This window comes from Cervus canadensis, chromosome 18 (genome assembly GCF_019320065.1).
Source record: "Cervus canadensis isolate Bull #8, Minnesota chromosome 18, ASM1932006v1, whole genome shotgun sequence".
Classification (NCBI taxonomy): domain Eukaryota; kingdom Metazoa; phylum Chordata; class Mammalia; order Artiodactyla; family Cervidae; genus Cervus; species Cervus canadensis.
The window spans coordinates 37,075,766-37,093,261 of record NC_057403.1 but is presented as its reverse complement, the minus strand read 5'-3'; the positions used below and the strand labels follow the sequence as shown (position 1 = coordinate 37,093,261).

Sequence of the window (17,496 nt, the reverse complement as noted above, 5' to 3'; positions counted from 1 at the left end):
CGCCTGCCAATGCAGGCAGATGCAGGAGACAGTTTTGATCCCTGGGTCTAGAAGATCCCCTTGGAGAAGGGAATGGCAACCCGCTCCAGAATTCTTGCCTGGGAAATCCCATGGACAGAAGAGCCTGGCGGGCTATAGTCTATGGCGTCGCAAAGAGTCGGACGCGACAGCACGCTCGCCCGCTCAGGCCTTGGGTTACACTGACCCACTTCCTAAAGTAGAAGCCTAAACTTGCCAATTCAGCTTGTTCCTAGAGTATGTGAGGGATTCGGCTTAGGCAACAGAGTTGACCCGATCTAGGCCCATCATGAGTCCATGCTCGGAGCGGACATGGACTGGGTGGGATATTCTGAAGCAAGTAGGGTTTAGGGCGGCCCAGAAGGTGGACATCTGCTCTGCCTCAGGCCCAAGGAACTCCCCCGACCCTACTAGCGCAGGGGCGGGCTTTCTGGAGGGGCGAAGCGTCCTCCTCACGAGCCCGGAACCTTTCTTCTCCGCCCGGCTCAGGTTCCGGGAGCTGAAACTCGGGCGGGCCGGAAGTGGAGGCGGTTGGTGGGGTTGGCGGGGCTCGGACGCAGCGCGGGCGGCGGTTTGTGAGCTTCGGGTGGATCGAGTATAGGGACCGGCGTACCACTGTTTGGCCCTGCCGGGGTTGTGCCCGGCTGGACGGTGCGCGGCGGCAGTGAAACGAACGCGGCGCGGACCCAGGCGCCGGCGGCTGGGCCCATGGCCTCCTCTTGCGCGAGCATCGACATCGAGGACGCCACGCAGCACCTGCGGGACATCCTCAAGCTGGACCGGCCGGCGGGAGGTGAGCCGGGCCAGTGGGGGTGGGCCCCCATGAGCGGGCAGAAGGGCGGCGCGGGCCTTGGCTGCCTTCATGGCCCTGGGGTCCCTCAGGACCAGCTCCGCATCCTTCCATCTGGTGTGGGCAGATGAGGGTCGGAGGGTCGGAGGAGCGTGCTTACCCAAGCGCGCAGACCCCCGGATGCGATCCTTCCCCATCCCGGAGCTGTGCCGCTCTGCCCTGTCCTTCAGCATCTCGGCTGAAGGTGAGGGCTCTTCTCTGAATCCGCAAAGCCCACCAGATGTCCTGGCAGCGTCTCTAGTGTTCCTGCGACTGACCTGGGTTCCATACCCTTTTACCATAACATAGTTCAGAGGCCTATCTGGGCCCTGTACACCGAGTTCTGGGTCTAGAACTAAACGCTGTGCTGAGGAGCACAGCAACTTGCCCTTCCTTCTGGAATGCAGACTCTAGGCCTGCGATTTTAAGACTAATTTTCTGGAGGAAGGTGACCAACCAGTTCCTGTGTGCTCTCTGGGATTAGGGCAAATCACAGGTTGCACAGTGCTGATTGGATCAGGCTGCAAACATTTGCAAGCGGCAGTTAATTTCCATTCATTTCAAATTTACCTAGGTTTGCTGTGGTACCTCCAGAGCTCCTCCTGCCCTCAGTGAGCTCCTAGGCCACAGAGTTAATGAGGTGTAATATAATGTTCTTCCCACTGAGAGAGAGAAGTGTTTTGGTTCTATGAGGAGGATGGGGTAGGTGGGGTAGAGGCTGGTCAATGCCTGAGAACAGCTGAGAGAAGAGCAGTATTTAGGCCAGGACTTATAATACGGAGAGGGACTGGGGTGTCAGGAAAGACCTTCTACAGAGAGGAGATAGCATGGGTGAAGGTACCAAAGTTTCATGGCAGATTCACAGACCTGTGAAAAGTTGTAGTGGTCGAGAGACTAGCTGGTGATGGTGGTGTGGATGTGCAGCAGCCAAAGCTGAGGATTGTGTTTCCTCAGACCCTGTTGTTAAACCTGCTGGAAAGCCCAAACTGGCTCCTTTTGGACACAGGCACGGGTCCTCATTGCTGGGTTCAGCTAATCTCTGAGAAAATCCACCTGCTGCCTGAAACCATCAAGTCCCTTTCCCCAGGCCTAGAGTGTGTGCTCCCTTGACTTTCGGGCTTGGCGTGGCCCTCTCATGCTTATTAACTGCCACAAAGGTTTGATGGAGCCTGGCATGGGTAACATGTAGCTTGTTTGTTCTCATACTAGCCTCCCTGGAAGGGAAAGTGGTCACCTTACCTCAGAGCATCACTCACTCTGATGCAGGTGAGGTGGCCTGTAGTTTTTCCTCTTGGATTGATACTTGAGTCCCCTGTTTGCCAAGTAGTACTTGCTTGTCTCCTCTTACTGGAGGACAGTGTGAGACCCCAGGCTGTTTTGTGACTAGAAACTTGCCCGATTCCTGAATATGAAGCCCTAGTCTCCTTGCCACCTGGGAGTTTTGGAGTAGTGTTTGAGCCTATGAGACTGCTTGAAATACAACTAATGGTAAAGCCAATGGTAAACAACTGAAATGCTATTTGTCCTCCTCATACACCCTACCCCATAATTTCTCTCCTCTTTGGCCAGCTCCTTCACGTCCATAGTGGTTTCTTCTGAGCCCATGCTGTGTGAGGCAGTCTCCTTCCTTTCTTTCTTCCACATCTTAATCATGTCTTTCCATGCCTTAGGAGCCCATCCTCTCTTCCCCAGCGCCTCCACTACTTTGGTCCAGGTCCTGATATTTCTTACCTGGATTCTCAACTATCTTACATGTCACTTTAGAACAGTCAGTCCTCTGGCCACAGCAGATCATGTCACCTTCCCATTCAAAACTCTTTTGTAACCCACTGAAAAAAAAAATAAATAAATAAAGGGGAAAAAAAAAACCTCTTTTGTGGCTCTCATTACCACAGGGAAAATCAAAGCACCCAGCCTCATTCCTGAGACCTCTGCAGCCTTGTTTTCCCTCCATCCTTCCCATGTTTGTGTGTTCAAGCCACACTACTACTGTAAAGTCTGTCCTGACTATTCCTCTGCCCTTCTTCAAGTACAGAGAGTCCTTCTGTACTGACCCAGGCCTGAATATTAACTGGCCTCAGAGGGTTCTTGATGACTTACACCCCTCCCCCAGGTAGAAGAGCCTCATGCTCATCCTTGGTCCTAGCATACATTGAGTTCACCGTCAGTGCTTATAGAATGAATTGAATAAAGGGCCCTCCTCCCCACTGACATGCCTTGTTGAGTGTTCCTAGAGCACCTCATGATTCTTGAATGGAACCCTGCAGAAGGAGAGGCCAGTGGACAGGTGGAACAAACTCGTCAGAGTGGCCCTTTCTGCCCCTAGGCCCCAGTGCAGAGAACCAGCGACCATCTAATGCCTACAATGGAGATCTCAATGGGCTCCTGGTCCCAGACCCCCTCTGCTCAGGTGACAGTGCTTCAACAAACAAGCCTGGTCTCCGAGCCATGCCACCTATTAACCTGCAGGAAAAGCAGGTCATGTGAGTGTTTGGGAGATGGTAGTGGTGGTGATGGGGTCTTTGAGGCATTTGCTAACTAAAGGCATAAGGTGGGAGAAGAGGGTCCGGCAGTCTCTGCTGCTTCCCCACAAGACGGCCTGGGGTAGAATGCTCCACTTGGATGAGGGCCACGGACAAGGGCTTGGCCTCAATCTGAAATTTGGGCTCCTGGTTTAGCATGGAAGTAGGACCATTCCCAAGGAGGGAGGTGAGCAAGAGAAGCTATGGATTTGGGGACCAGTGAATCAGGCAGAGCAGGGCATCTGGGGCTTGACACTTTCACCAGAGTGGCTGCATCCTCTCCCCTCAACCCTGCCCATTGAGACTTCGGGTGAACAAGAGTCACGCTTGTGCACCCCTCCCTCCAGCTGCCTCTTAGGAGATGACAGTTCCACTGGCATCGGAATTTTGGCCAAGGAGGTGGAGATTGTGGCCAGCAGTGACTCTAGCATCTCAAGCAAGGCACGGGGGAGCAACAAGGTGGGCACCAAGATGTTGTGGCATGCATAATGGCTGGGGCACTGTTAGGCTGTCCCTCCCCTATTCCATGCTGCCAGTTCCTACGGGGATTATCCTAACAGACAGATAGTGTGCCCCAGTCTCAGGAAGCCAGTGTTGGCTGCCAATCTTTGTGGGAATCTGACCCCAAGAGTTGTGCATGGGTGGCTGGGCTTGCACATATGGCCTGTCCTGTTCCCAGGCATGCTGGGGGCTACTTCAGCTCCAGGAAAGCTGCCCCAGCCCTTGACTTCTGTGACCTTCCTCACTCTTGGTTCTCAGGTGAAAATTCAGCCTGTCGCCAAGTATGACTGGGAGCAGAAATACTACTATGGCAACTTGATTGCTGTGTCCAACTCTTTCTTGGCCTATGCTATAAGGGGTGAGTAGAAGCAGTACAGAGGAGGAAGGTGTTCTGCTTGAAGTCCCAGAAGGGAAGCTCTGCGGTTGGGTCACTCAGCCCCCACAGACTGTAGAGGTATGATGGCAGGCTCGTCTGCGATGCCCCCAGCTCTGCCCAACCCTCTGGAGCCCAGTGAGAAAACTGAGCGTCAGACTGGTAATGGCAGCGAGAAAGGCAAGGGCAGGGCCACTCTGTTGCCACCTGGTCGTGAGTACTTATTCACGGCCTACCACTCTCCTGATTCCAGCTGCCAACAACGGCTCAGCAATGGTGCGAGTGATCAGTGTCAGCACTTCAGAGCGGACCCTGCTCAAAGGCTTCACAGGCAGCGTGGCTGATCTGGCCTTTGCACACCTCAATTCCCCACAGCTGGCCTGCCTGGATGAGGCAGGCAACCTGTTTGTATGGCGCTTGGCCCTGATTAATGGCAAAATTCAGTATCCTTTCCCAGGGTGGGATGGGGGACTGGAGAAAAGTGGGTGGAGCTGGGTCTGCCAGACCCACCGCATCATCCCTCCGACTAGCCCTTAACACCCTGCTCAGAGAGGAGATCTTGGTCCACATCCGCCAGCCAGAGGGCACTCCACTGAACCACTTCCGCAGGATCATCTGGTGCCCCTTCATCCCCGAAGAGAGTGAGGACTGCTGTGAGGAGGGCAGCCCAACAGTGGCCCTGTTGCATGAGGACCGGGTGAGGGGGCTGGGCCTGGGGGGAGAGGAAGGGGCTGAGTAGCAGTGGGGTAGTCATGGGCTGAGCACTCACTTCCCGGTACCTGCCAGGCTGAGGTGTGGGACCTAGACATGCTCCGCACCAACCACAGCACCTGGCCGGTGGACGTCACCCAGATCAAGCAGGGCTTCATCGTGGTAAAAGGCCACAGCACAGTAAGCCTGCAACCAACTGCCTTTCCTACCCTCTCGCCCCACCCCACTGTGTCCCTCATCTATTTCCTGGACCCACAGCTGCCCAGACAGCTTTCCAGCACTCTGCCCATGGGACCTCTGAGCACAGAGTGACCCCCTCCTGTGGTGCTCACACCTGACCTGTCTGTACCCCCCTGGATCTGGGCTTCTCCACAGGGCTCCGTTCAGTCAGTCTTTCATATACACATGCAGATCCCCTGTGGGTCAGCCTATTTCACTTCCATCCTCACCTGAGGAGGACTTGCTCCCACCTCTAGCTGGTGGCAAAGCAAGGCTTTTTGGGTTCTTCTCAGTGCTTGAGTGAAGGGGCCCTCTCACCTGATGGGACTGTCCTGGCTACTGCAAGTCATGATGGCTTCGTCAAGTTCTGGCAGATCTACATTGAGGGACAGGATGAGCCACGGTAAGGCAGAGCCTGAGGGACTGGGCTCCCCCAGGTAGGGGATCAGATCACCCACTTGGGCCCCTCATTTACCGCAGGTGTTTACATGAGTGGAAGCCTCATGATGGGCGGCCCCTCTCCTGCCTCCTGTTCTGTGACAACCACAAGAAACAGGATCCTGAGTGAGTGAGTGGGCAGGCCGGAGGGTGGTGGGCTGGACCGTGGGCTACCATAAAGGGCCCCGTCAGCCACTCAGTGCCTTGCTGCTTTGCAGGGTCCCTTTCTGGAGGTTCCTCATTACTGGCGCTGACCAGAATCGGGAGCTGAAGATGTGGTGCACGGTGTCCTGGACCTGCCTGCAGACCATTCGGTAAGCAGGGGCTGTGGGGCTGGGCAGGGGCGAGCTTGCTGATATGGGTTCTTTCCATCCTCAGTCTCATTCATCCTGCCTCATCCCCCCATCCAGCTTCTCCCCAGATATCTTCAGCCCCGTGAGTGTGCCCCCCAGCCTCAAGGTTTGCCTGGACCTCTCAGCAGAATATCTGATCCTCAGTGATGTGCAGCGGAAGGTGGGCTGCAGTGGGGGCAGAGCGGGTAGCATCGGGGGGATGAAGGTGTGTGTGGCTCATCTGGGGCCTTCCTATACCCTGAACTCGGCTGTGACCTTGCCGCCCATGCAGGTCCTCTATGTGATGGAACTGCTGCAGAATCAGGAGGAGGGCCGGGCCTGCTTCAGCTCCATCTCTGAGTTTCTTCTCACCCACCCAGTACTGAGCTTCGGTATCCAGGTTGTCAGTCGCTGCCGGCTGCGGCACACAGAGGTGCTGCCTGCCGAGGAGGAGAACGACAGCCTCGGGGCCGGTGAGCTGCTCAGGGTCGGGGGTCTGTGTTGGAAGGCAGGGGAGTGCTGAGGTACAGAGTGTCAGGGGCTTAGTCATCCACTTCGTCCTTGTAGACGGGACCCACGGAGCAGGTGCCATGGAGTCTGCAGCTGGTGTGCTCATCAAGCTCTTCTGTGTGCACACTAAGTAAGCGTGTTGGGAGCGGGCCGCCTGTGCCTGGTCAGCCCCTCCCTACCGTGCTGCCTCTGACTGTCGTCTTCTCCCTCTGCTCGTCCTGCAGGGCATTGCAGGATGTCCAGATCCGCTTTCAGCCACAGCTGAACCCTGACGTTGTGGCCCCGCTCCCCTCACACCCTGCCCATGAAGACTTTGGTGAGTTAAGGGTGAGAGGGAAGTAGGTTTTGACCGGGGTGTGAGATCTGACTAAAGTGGCAGGCTTCCCCACAGCATTTGGAGAGTCTCGGCCCGAGCTGGGCTCAGAGGGCCTGGGATCGGCCACTCAGGGCTCCCAGCCTGACCTCCGACGTATCGTGGAGTTGCCTGCACCAGCCGACTTCCTCAGTCTGAGCAGTGAGACCAAGCCCAAGCTGATGACACCTGACGCCTTCATGACGCCCAGCGCCTCCCTGCAGCAGGTGTGCTTGGGAGGAGTGGGCCTCGGGGAAGGTGGTGCCTGGGGATGCCCTCCGCGGCCACAGCCCTCATTCTCCATGTTTCCCCAGATCGCTGCATCTCCCAGCAGCAGCAGCAGCAGCAGCAGCTCCTCTCTCACAGCCGTGTCTGCCATGAGCAGTACTTCGGTCGTGGACCCCTCCTTGCCCAGGTGAAGTGAGGGGCAGGGTGAGGAGCAGGGGCTGGTGCCAGGTGACGCCAGGCTCTGTCTACTTAGACCTCATCCTCCTGCCACCAGGCCACCTGAGGAGCTGACCTTGAGCCCCAAGCTACAGCTGGATGGCGGTCTGACCATGAGCAGCAGCAGCCTGCAGGCAAGCCCACGTGGGCTCCTGCCCGGCCTGCTCCCAGGTCCAGCCGACAAACTGACTCCCAAAGGGCCTGGTCAGGTGCGTGTGTGGGTGTGTGAAGTGCAGGGTGGCAGGCGTATGAAGGTGGGGAGGCTGGTGGTGATCTCCCAGTTTCCTGTGTGCTGGTCCTACTCTGCCTCAGATAGCCCATGTTTCCCCTGAGGGTATCTTAGCCTCCGGTGTCCCTGGAGAGCAGCCCCTCAGCCTCTCTTCCCCCCTCCTCTCCTGACTGTGACCATTTATGACTTGTGTCCCCGTCCTCCATGCCCCATCTCGCATCACTGCGCACACCAGTGCATCATCTCCATACTTGTTTTAGCCCTACCTCCCACCATTTAAGTCTTATCTTGGCCCCCTCAGGTGCCTACTGCTGCCTCTGCACTCGCCCTGGAGCTGCAGGAAGTGGAACCCCTGGGGCTGCCTCAGGCTTCTCCCAGCCGCACCCGCTCCCCCGATGTTATCTCCTCAGCCTCCACTGCCTTGTCCCAGGACATCCCTGAGATCGCATCTGAGGCACTGTCCCGTGGCTTTGGCGCCTCCGCTCCTGAGGGCCTAGAGCCAGACAGCATGGCCTCAGCAGCCTCGGCACTCCACCTGTTGTCCCCAAGGCCCCGGCCAGGGCCTGAGCTTGGCCCCCAGCTTAGCCTGGATGGGAGCCCTGGGGATGGGGATCGGCATAGTACCCCTTCCCTCCTAGAGGCAGCCTTGACCCAGGAGGCCACAGCCCCTGACAGTCAGGTCTGGCCTACAGCCCCAGATATCACTCGCGAGACCTGCAGCAGCCTGGCCGAGAGGTGAGGAGCTTGGAGGGTAGGCGGGGGGAGTGTGCCAATGGTAGGGGCTTCAGGTAGAGTCATCCACCACTGACTTGGCCTGGCCCTCCCCAGCCCCCGGAACGGCCTCCAGGAAAAGCACAAGAGCCTGGCCTTCCACCGACCACCTTACCACCTGCTGCAGCAACACGACAGCCAGGACGCCAGTGCCGAGCAAAGGTAGGTATCACCCTGCACCTTTCCTCTCCCAGGAGGGCTAGCCAGTGGGCAAGTGCCTATCTCTCTCCTTCCTCTTCCCCCAGTGACCATGATGACGAGGTGGCCAGCCTCGCCTCTGCCGCAGGGAACTTTGGCACCAAAGTGCCCACTCCACGTCTTCCAGCCAAGGACTGGAAGACCAAGGGATCCCCTCGGGCCTCACCCAAGCTCAAGAGAAAGGGCAAAAAGGATGACGGGTAGGGGGGGTCCCGGGGCCAGGGAGGGGGTGGTCTTCAGGCTGCCTGCGTGACGTGGCCTGAGGTGCTTCTCACCTATGGCAGGGATTCATCCTTGGGATCCCGGCTCACAGAGCACCAGGTGAGTGAGTAGAGAGAGTCCCTTTCTGCTTCTGGGACTCCTGCCTGTGGGGGTGGGGGTGGGGTGGCCAGACCTTCCCCTGGTCTGATGTGGAGGATGAGCAGGGCAGGCATCAGGTGACTTTTGGTGTTACTGGCAGGTGGCAGAAACCCCTGAGAACTGGCCGGCACTGATCTGGCAGCAGCAGAGAGAGCTGGCACAGCTGCGGCACAGCCAAGAAGAGCTGCTGCAGCGCTTGTGTACCCAGCTTGAAGGCCTTCAGAGCACCGTCACAGGCCACGTGGAGCGAGCCCTGGAGTCAAGGCACGAGCAGGAGCGTATCCTTGGGGGCGAGGCGCAGCCGGGCGGAGGGACAGGGAGGCAGCCGTGTTCTCAGCCCAGGACGGTATGTGGGACCTCCTCTGGGTCTGTTCCTTAGCGACAGCACAGAGCGGCGACTGGAGCGGGCCCTGGCTGAGGGGCAGCAGCGGGGTGGGCAGCTGCAGGAGCAGCTGACGCAGCAGCTATCCCAGGCACTGTCTTCAGCGGTAGCAGGGCGGCTGGAGCGCAGCATACGGGATGAGATCAAGAAGACGGTTCCTCCGTGTGAGTTTCACATGGAGACTTCTGGGTGGGCCAGATTCTAAGGGCCCTCTCCCTGTCAAACCTCATCTCATGGCTCGGCCCCTCCCTCCTTCTCATGTCCCAGGTGTCTCCCGGAGTCTAGAGCCCGTGGCTGGCCAGCTCAGCAACTCGGTGGCCACCAAACTCACAGCTGTGGAGAGTAGCATGAAAGAGAACATCTCTAAGCTGCTCAAGTCCAAGGTGCTGTAGGGCCCAAGATGAGGGAAGTGCGTGGTGGGCATGAGCTCAAGACTCAACTTAGCCCCTCCTCCACCCCTAGAACTTGACAGATGCCATTGCCCGAGCAGCCGCAGACACGTTACAGGGGCCAATGCAGGCCGCCTACCGGGAAGCCTTCCAGAGCGTGGTCCTGCCTGCCTTCGAGAAGAGCTGCCAGGCCATGTTCCAGCAGATCAATGACAGCTTCCGACTGGGCACACAGGAGTGTGAGTGGGATCTTCTGCCTCAGGGAGGGAGAGGCCATCCTCTTCTCAGTGTCCCTCTCACGGCTCCCATGGTCACTTTTCAGACTTGCAGCAGTTGGAGAGTCACATGAAGAGCCGTAAGGCACGAGAGCAGGAGGCACGGGAGCCTGTGCTGGCCCAGCTGCGGGGCCTGGTCAGCACCTTGCAGGGGGCCACGGAGCAGATGGCGGCCACTGTATCTGGCAGCGTTCGGGCTGAGGTGCAGCACCAGCTGCACGTGGCCGTGGGCAGGTGGGTGGCCTGGGCATGGAGCTAGGTGGTGGGTGTGGAAAGGGCCAGACTCGACCACATATTGACCTCGTCTCCCTCACTTGCCTCGCAGCCTGCAGGAGGCGATTCTAGCACAGGTACAGCGCATTGTGAAGGGCGAGGTGAGTGTGGCTCTTAAGGAGCAGCAGGCCGCCGTCACCTCTAGCATCATGCAGGCCATGCGCTCAGCCGCTGGCACGCCTGTCCCCGCTGCCCACCTCGACTGCCAAGCCCAGCAAGCCCATATCCTACAGCTGCTGCAGCAGGGCCACCTCAATCAGGCCTTCCAGCAGGTAAGCCAGGCACTGGGCCCAGGTAGAGGCCAGTGTCTCCTGACAAGAGCCACATTCCCCGTCAGACTTCGGGTGGTCTGGCAGCGGACTTTCCTTGGTTCTCTTTGCCTCCAGGCCATTTCCCTTGCTTTTCCCTCTGCGTGGTCCCTGGATCCCTTTCTTTCTACCTCAGTCCAGCTTCGTCACCACCCTTCTCAGAAATCCTGATCCCCTAGAGAAACAGCAGCCCTTCAGTGCTCTCTCTGGGCCCCTGAGCAACTCCCTCAGGATGCCCTACTCCGTAGTCATCCTCTCCCAGGCCACATAGCCAGACAAGCAGGCATTCCATCTTGACATCAGCTATAAACTCTGTTCTCTACTCAGGCCCTGACAGCTGCTGACCTGAACCTGGTGCTATACGTGTGTGAAACAGTGGACCCAGGCCAGGTTTTTGGGCAGCCACCTTGCCCCCTCTCCCAGCCTGTACTCCTTTCTCTCATCCAGCAACTGGCCTCTGATCTTGGCACTCGAACTGACCTCAAGCTCAGGTGAGTGGGAATAGTCGGGGACTAGAGCTGGGGTGAAGGTAGGTGAGCACTTCAAAGCAGAGACTCCCACTCCTACCTGACTCCCCTCCCCCGAGTTCTCCACCAGTACCCTCTGCCCCCACCCATCTCAGGCTTTGAGACCTCCATTGTCAGCAGCCCCTCTGGGCCTCATTGCCACCAGGGGGCGTTCTCCTCTGCTGGAGGCCACCTATAGCCAGTCTTATTCCTCCATCCCCAGCTACCTGGAAGAGGCTGTAATGCACCTGGACCACAGTGACCCCATCACTCGGGACCACATGGGCTCCGTCATGGCTCAGGTGCGCCAGAAGCTCTTCCAGTTCCTGCAAGCGGAGCCACACAACTCACTTGGCAAAGCGGCCCGGCGTCTCAGCCTCATGCTGCACGGCCTTATGACCCCCAGCCTCCCTTAGCTAAGCCTCCTTTGTCCAAGGTGAGGTGGCACTGAAGGCCAACAGACAGGCTTAGGCCAGAGTAGGGTCACGCCTGCCCGTTACCTGCTCAGGCGCCCACATTTGGAGAGTTTTACGGGGATAGCACTGGCTGTGGTCTGCAGGGTGTGGTAGCCAGCAGGTGTAGGCTGGGCCCAGGGTGGGTATTGTGCCTTCTTGGGTTCTGTCATGCCTGGAGCATAACCCCCGAGATTATGACACCACTTAAGTTGAATTTTCCATGTTCCTTTTTACCTCGGATTTGGGTCTTTTTGTTTTTGAAAAAACATTGAGAAATTCAAGTAAATGCTTTTGGAATAAAATGGAGTATGTGTGTGCTTTTCATGTGTCTTTGGTGTGACTTTGATAACTGCCCTCTCTTAACCTGCCCCCTCTTTTCTTCCTGTGCGGAGCTCTGTCTAGGCCAACCCATCCCACGGGGCCTGGACACCACCCTCATCTGCCCAGCTACTCTCCCAGATCTCTCCATCTCCGAGGCAAGGGCCCCCCAGGGTCAGCTCAGCACCCCACTATGCTCCTGGGTTCTCCTCTCTGGAGTCCCTCCCTCCTCTTTTGCCTATTGGAACTGGGGTGGAGCTTCTGGGTGGCTGAGCCCCGCCCCCCATCCAATCACAGTGCCTCCTCCCGGAGGCTGGGCCGAAGGGCTGCCCTCCAAGCTGCTAGCCCTGTTAGTAGGCTCCCAGCTGGGGATGATGCGCTGCTGCTGCTGCTGCTGTCACCACCGGCAACCGCCCTGTGCACTGGGGCTGTTGCTGTTGCTGCTGCTGCCGCCCCTCGGTGAGTGCCCAGGCCCAGACTGTCCACACACCCTCTCCACAGGCTGGGTATAGGTTGTGTGGGAGCTGAGGCACAGCCTTCCTGAGTGCCGAGAGCCAGGGTGGAGAGGTGAAAGGGCTCCAGGGAGGGAAGAATGTGATCCAGTGACTGAAAGATGTAAAGTGAGGGTTGTGAACTGAACCGTAGTTTCAGAGGGGAGAACCCCCAAATTCCACAGTCTGATAAGCAGAAGCTTGACCTCTTGCAGGACTCCCAGACCAACCCCAGGATCTCTGAGGTCCTCTCCTAGGGTTGGGCCTGGATCTCAACTCCCTCTATCCTGACCCATTGGGAAACACCTGTTCAGGGAGGTGTCTAGGCTGCAGAGAAACTGGCCTTTGCCAGGGGCCCCGTCCCCCTTACCCATGTCCATGCTCCTTCAATTGGACTGTTCTCACCCGACCTGGGGCCCAGAACTCGGAGAAAGCCAACCCCTGGGATGAGACTTCTTCCCCCACGCCCACCTATCCTGTCTGGGTCCTTCTAGAAGAGGGTGGAGGCAGGTGGTCCCCAGGTGTGCCCCTTGGTTCCCTAGGGTGCCCCTTTCAAGCTGAGTCACGTCCCCAGAAAGCTCCCTGGTAAACAAGCCTCTGGGAGTTGGGGGGTTGAGGGTGCACTGCCTCATCCTGTCAATTAGCCTCCACCCCCACCCGCAGTCCCTGTATCTCCCCTGGCAGCAGCCACAGCGGGCCCAGGCCGCTGTGACACCATATATCAGGGCTTTGCCGAGTGTCTCATCCGCTTGGGAGACGGCATGGGCCACGGAGGCGAACTGGAGACCGTCTGCAGGTATGGGCAGGTGCGCGGGCAACACCACCCTTGGGATCTGAACCTTTTCCCTCCCATCCCAAAGCCCCCCCTGCCCCACCTAATTCCCCTAACTCCATACCCTTAACAGGTCTTGGAATGACTTCCACACCTGTGCCTCACGAGTCCTGTCGGGCTGCCCGGAGGAGGCAGCTGCCGTGTGGGAGTCACTACAGCAAGAAGCTCGCCGGGCCCCACACCCAGATAACTTGCACACTCTCTGTGGCACCCCTGTGCGCCTTCAGGAGCGTGGGGTGGGCCCAGAGACCAACCAGGAAACCCTGCGGGCGACAGCGCCGGCGCCCACCCCGGCCCCCACGCCCCCGCTGCTGGCAGCTGCCCTGGCGCTGGCCTGCCTCCTGGGGCCCCTGGCCTAGCCAGTCCAGTTGGGTAGTGGCGCCCCCGCCTCCAGCCCTGCTCTGGTGGCTGCCGTCGGCCTCCTCAGAGCACACTTGGCTTTCATTAAAGGTATTTATATTTGTACTAAGTTCCTTCCTTTCTTTCTGCTGAGGCCCGCTCGGCTGGGGTTGAGGCCTCCAGAAACTGATCCCCAAGATAACGTGGGCGGGGCCAAAGGCTGCCACAGGGGACTCAGTCTTTTTCCTCACAAACACTCATTTCCCAGGGGTAGGGCAGAGCTTTCCACTGCCAGCAGGTTCCAAGATCTCTGTCCGGGAATGTCTCTCTCTCCGTTCTCCCAGGCTGGCACTCCTGTCTTCCTGCCCCTCCTGTCCTGGCCTGTAGGGGCCTTGTGAGGTGGTAGAGCATTCCCATCCCCACTCCCAGCCAGTCCACCCCTCTCCCAGTTTCCAGGCTCCTGACCATCTCACCTCATGCTCCCTCTGCTGAACTACCCCCTTAGCCTTCAAGACACAGTTCAGATTAAGTACCCTTTCCTCTCCTTCTCTGGGGTTATGGCTCATCTGAGGGGAGCCTGTTCCAGAAGACGGGGAACCCCTGTTGGAGTCTACCTTCAAGTCTCTGAGGTGATCGGGAGCGGCAGAAACTGGGTCACAATGAGGGTTCTTCTGGCCTCTGCTCTGCACAAGCTTGTTCTCTGAGAAGAGGTGTGCTGCATGAGGTCAGAGAAATCCTGGAGGACTTTCTGGAAGCACAGATGAATGTGCCCTGTGTGAGGAGCCCCTGTTCTTCATGGTGGAGAAGAAGAGCAAGAATCAGCATGAGCAGAATCCTGAGGGAAGAGGAAGGCCTCAGAGAGGGGGAGACCCTCTACCATCCCTGCCGGGACCCTCTACCAAGTTCACCCCCACATGACTTGAGTGAACACTGCTATGGCCTCCTCACTGGCTTCTACTTTATTCTCCATTGAACAACTGATCCCGATATTAAATTCCTTTTCATTGTCTGCAAGACCCTATGTCAGTCAGCTGTGTGTCTATGTAGGATGGTTTATTCAGTCTACTGAGTAACTCCCACTCTATAGTAGCACAGAGGAATGATCTACCTGCTCAGTCCTTGGGGTAAGGGGAGGTTTCAGAGAAGAAGCATGATAGAGAGTGATAGGTGGTAAAGAAGACAGAGTTACAAATGGTGGAGGAGAAGTGGGGCTGAGTTGGAGAGGACTTTATAAGAGGGGCCTGAGGAATCAGCTGGGAGGGGAGGACGGGTGGAAGTCCGGGACTTGTCAGGCCAGGTTTGCACTAAAGCACGTGCTGGGAGGTTGTTGACCCTAGGACAGAATCAGGCCTGGTAAGACCCTTGCTTAGGCTCCAGGGTGACAGGAGCCTCCAGAGACCTCCACTCTATTTCATCCAGAGGAGCCCTACTTCAGCTTCCCAAACACCCTCTCATTCCAGTTAGCTAAGATGCCTCAATTAACTCACTCTGCCCTGTCTTTGCTCCTGTACTTCCTTCACCTGTACTTTTATCCCCACTTCGCTCTCCCAACCATTCCTTACCCATCTTCTGAAAGTTCAGGCCAAAAAAACCCAGATCCACCCCCTGCTGACCACCAGTATCTTCTGGAAGGAAATGCCAGACTTTTATTCCTCTGGATCCTTATACATCTATTCTCTGTGCTCAGAATTCCCTTCCTTATTTTCTCCTGGCAAACTCCTACTTCTTGTTCAGGATCCCCTCCTCCCTATCCCTGAATCCAGGCTGAATCAGAAGCCTCCTTCAGGTCCACACAGCTCCCAGGCTTTCTTCTGTCTCAATACTGATGGCACTGGCTCACTGGCTTGTTACCGTCTGGGTCTAGGTCAGAATTCCCCACCATGGATTCCCCCAAGGGTCCTCTTTGTGTCTCCAGCACCCAACATAGGGGTGGGTATAAAGAATGCACTTGTGGGAGTGTGTGGAATGAAAGACAGAATCACTAAAACCTGCATAGGAAATGTTACAGTCAGCAAGAGCTTGGCCTAAGAATGACTTCAGTATGGAGGGTGTGTCCTCTTTGGGCTCTTAACCTGAGCATACTATTGAGAGGGATGGTGCTGGAGCTCCAAACCCCAAAAATCTTCCCAGAGCTACTTGAAGTGGGAGGCCAGGAGCAGCCTGCTTCCAGGAGCAGGGGCTCTGTTGTGTTGGCCAGCCATCAAGGGGATTACCATCCTCCTGCTGTGACCTACTTTCCCCTGGTTTTTGCTCCCTAAATCCCTGCTCTTCCCTGGAATTGAATGACCTGGAGTGTATGCATGGGGTTGGGGGTGGGGACAGAATCTGCTCTCTGGCCACGGGCTTAAGAGCTTTGTGTGTTTTATCCCAGAGCTGGAGAGAAGGGGTGGGCTGATAGCCAACTGGACTGGGTCCTAGACACAGCTGCCCAAGGCAGAGTATCATGGTAATGGTGCTTCTCACATTTGCAGCTCTGCAGACATGGAATAGCTATTGTTCAGGGGGAAATCTGGGGGCTAGATATCCTGAGCCCAGTCCCCCTCGCATCAACGTACCTCTTTATCTCAGGGCTCTGGAGTTCTTCACCAGAGCCCAGCACCTGCCCACAGCTTGCTCAATAAATATCTATTGAATTAATTTGCTGAATTTCTGTAAAATAGAGGTGTGGATTTCTAAACCCCATTAACCTTGGAATTCTGTATTATTTTCTATCCTCACGATACCTGTGGGGGTCAGGATTTTTATCCCCATTATACAAATAAGAAACATGAGGCTAGAACTTCCCCTGGTAGTCCAGGGGTTGAGAATCTACCTGCCAATGCAGGGGACACAGGTTCAATCCCTGGCCCAGGAGGATCCTACATATCATCCGGCCACAACTACTGAGCCTGCATGCCTAAGAGCCTTTGCTCTGCAACAAGAGAAACTACCACAGTAAGAAGCCTGTGCACCACAACAAAGAATAGCCCCCATTTGCTGCAACTACAGAAAGCCCAAGCACAGCAACAAAAACCTAGTTCAGACTACATAAATAAAATTTTTAAAAAAGAAAACAAACAAACCAACACGGGGTTTAGGGAGGGGAAGATATCTTCCTTAAGTTCATGCAACTGTGGAAGTGTCGGAGCTGGGATATAATTCCATTTGTTTGGCCCCTAAATTCATTCCTTGAAGCATCACACTAGACATATGGAAATAATTTTTAAAGTTTTTTTTTTTTTTTTGGCCAAGCAGCTTGCAGGGATCTTAGTTCCCCAACCAGGTATCAAACCTGCACCCCCCACAGTGAAAACACAGAGTCTTCCACTGGACCACCAGGGAAATCCCTAAGAGTTTTATTTTTTTAATCTTTTATGAAGCCCTAGGACATAAAACAGGCCATGTCTTATGATGTTGATATATGTTTAGGTTTAAAGTATAAGATTAACTTATACAGTCAAAGACAATTCCATGTATGAAATAAGAGTTCTATAAAAATTTTAATAAACTGACTAAAATGAGGAAGATGTATGGAGATTACAATCTCTTTACTACTTGAAAGTAGTCGTGGCCGAGTGGTTAAGGCGATGGACTAGAAATCCATTGGGGTTTCCCCGCGCAGGTTCAAATCCTGCCGACTACGGTATCTTTCCCTTATGATGATTCCTACTGGGGCATAGCCAGTTTAGAAAGAATGCTATTGTCTTGAAGAAAGAACCCAGATTCTTTTCCAATCTTGCTCTTTATAATTTCCCGGTGAAAAGTTCCACATTGCACTCCAACAGTAATGGTAAAAATACTATTTTAAAAGGGGGTAAAAAACCCTTTATTGAGACATCTATTAACATTTTCTGCTCCCTACCCCCAACTGGGTTGATTGTAGATAATTCTAATCCTACAGAATTGTTAATGGTAACAATTTTTTTCTTTAATCTACTTGCTTTGCAGGATATATCAATACTTAAATTCAGTCAAAATAACAACATTTTAAACGGACAAGAAAAAAAAAAGTTACTTCTGTAGTTGGCCCCAAACTAATTTCACCGATTCTTAAGTTAACTACTTCCAACTTCGCTGTGATGGAGGTCAAATTCAACACATCTGAGTGCCTGAATTATTTTAACGGCAGTTTAAAAAAATAT

General features: G+C 55.7%; 2 protein-coding genes and 1 non-coding gene across 3 annotated transcripts; all 3 read left to right on the top strand.

The window, feature by feature from the left end:
• Positions 1 to 531: 531 nt before the first annotated feature.
• Positions 532 to 11,717, top strand: EDC4 (enhancer of mRNA decapping 4). The gene is made up of 29 exons (XM_043436791.1): positions 532 to 811; positions 3,174 to 3,330; positions 3,717 to 3,828; positions 4,129 to 4,228; positions 4,497 to 4,686; positions 4,793 to 4,940; positions 5,030 to 5,134; positions 5,467 to 5,576; positions 5,654 to 5,737; positions 5,830 to 5,925; positions 6,022 to 6,124; positions 6,236 to 6,416; positions 6,511 to 6,583; positions 6,678 to 6,769; positions 6,845 to 7,032; positions 7,120 to 7,220; positions 7,308 to 7,458; positions 7,780 to 8,213; positions 8,307 to 8,411; positions 8,495 to 8,647; positions 8,732 to 8,768; positions 8,908 to 9,085; positions 9,198 to 9,353; positions 9,457 to 9,572; positions 9,652 to 9,817; positions 9,901 to 10,087; positions 10,179 to 10,398; positions 10,762 to 10,925; positions 11,164 to 11,717. Exons 1-29 carry the CDS (start codon positions 727 to 729, stop codon positions 11,354 to 11,356), a joined length of 4,185 nt encoding a protein of 1,394 aa, XP_043292726.1. The 5' UTR covers positions 532 to 726; the 3' UTR covers positions 11,357 to 11,717.
• NRN1L (neuritin 1 like) lies at positions 11,704 to 14,608 on the top strand. Its single transcript, XM_043436792.1, has 3 exons — positions 11,704 to 12,172; positions 12,868 to 13,000; positions 13,110 to 14,608. Exons 1-3 carry the CDS (start codon positions 11,704 to 11,706, stop codon positions 13,393 to 13,395), a joined length of 888 nt encoding a protein of 295 aa, XP_043292727.1. The 3' UTR covers positions 13,396 to 14,608.
• Positions 14,609 to 16,915: 2,307 nt separating this feature from the next.
• On the top strand, positions 16,916 to 16,997 carry TRNAS-AGA. Its single transcript has one exon. It is a non-coding gene; the product is annotated as a tRNA-Ser (tRNA).
• Positions 16,998 to 17,496: the final 499 nt, after the last annotated feature.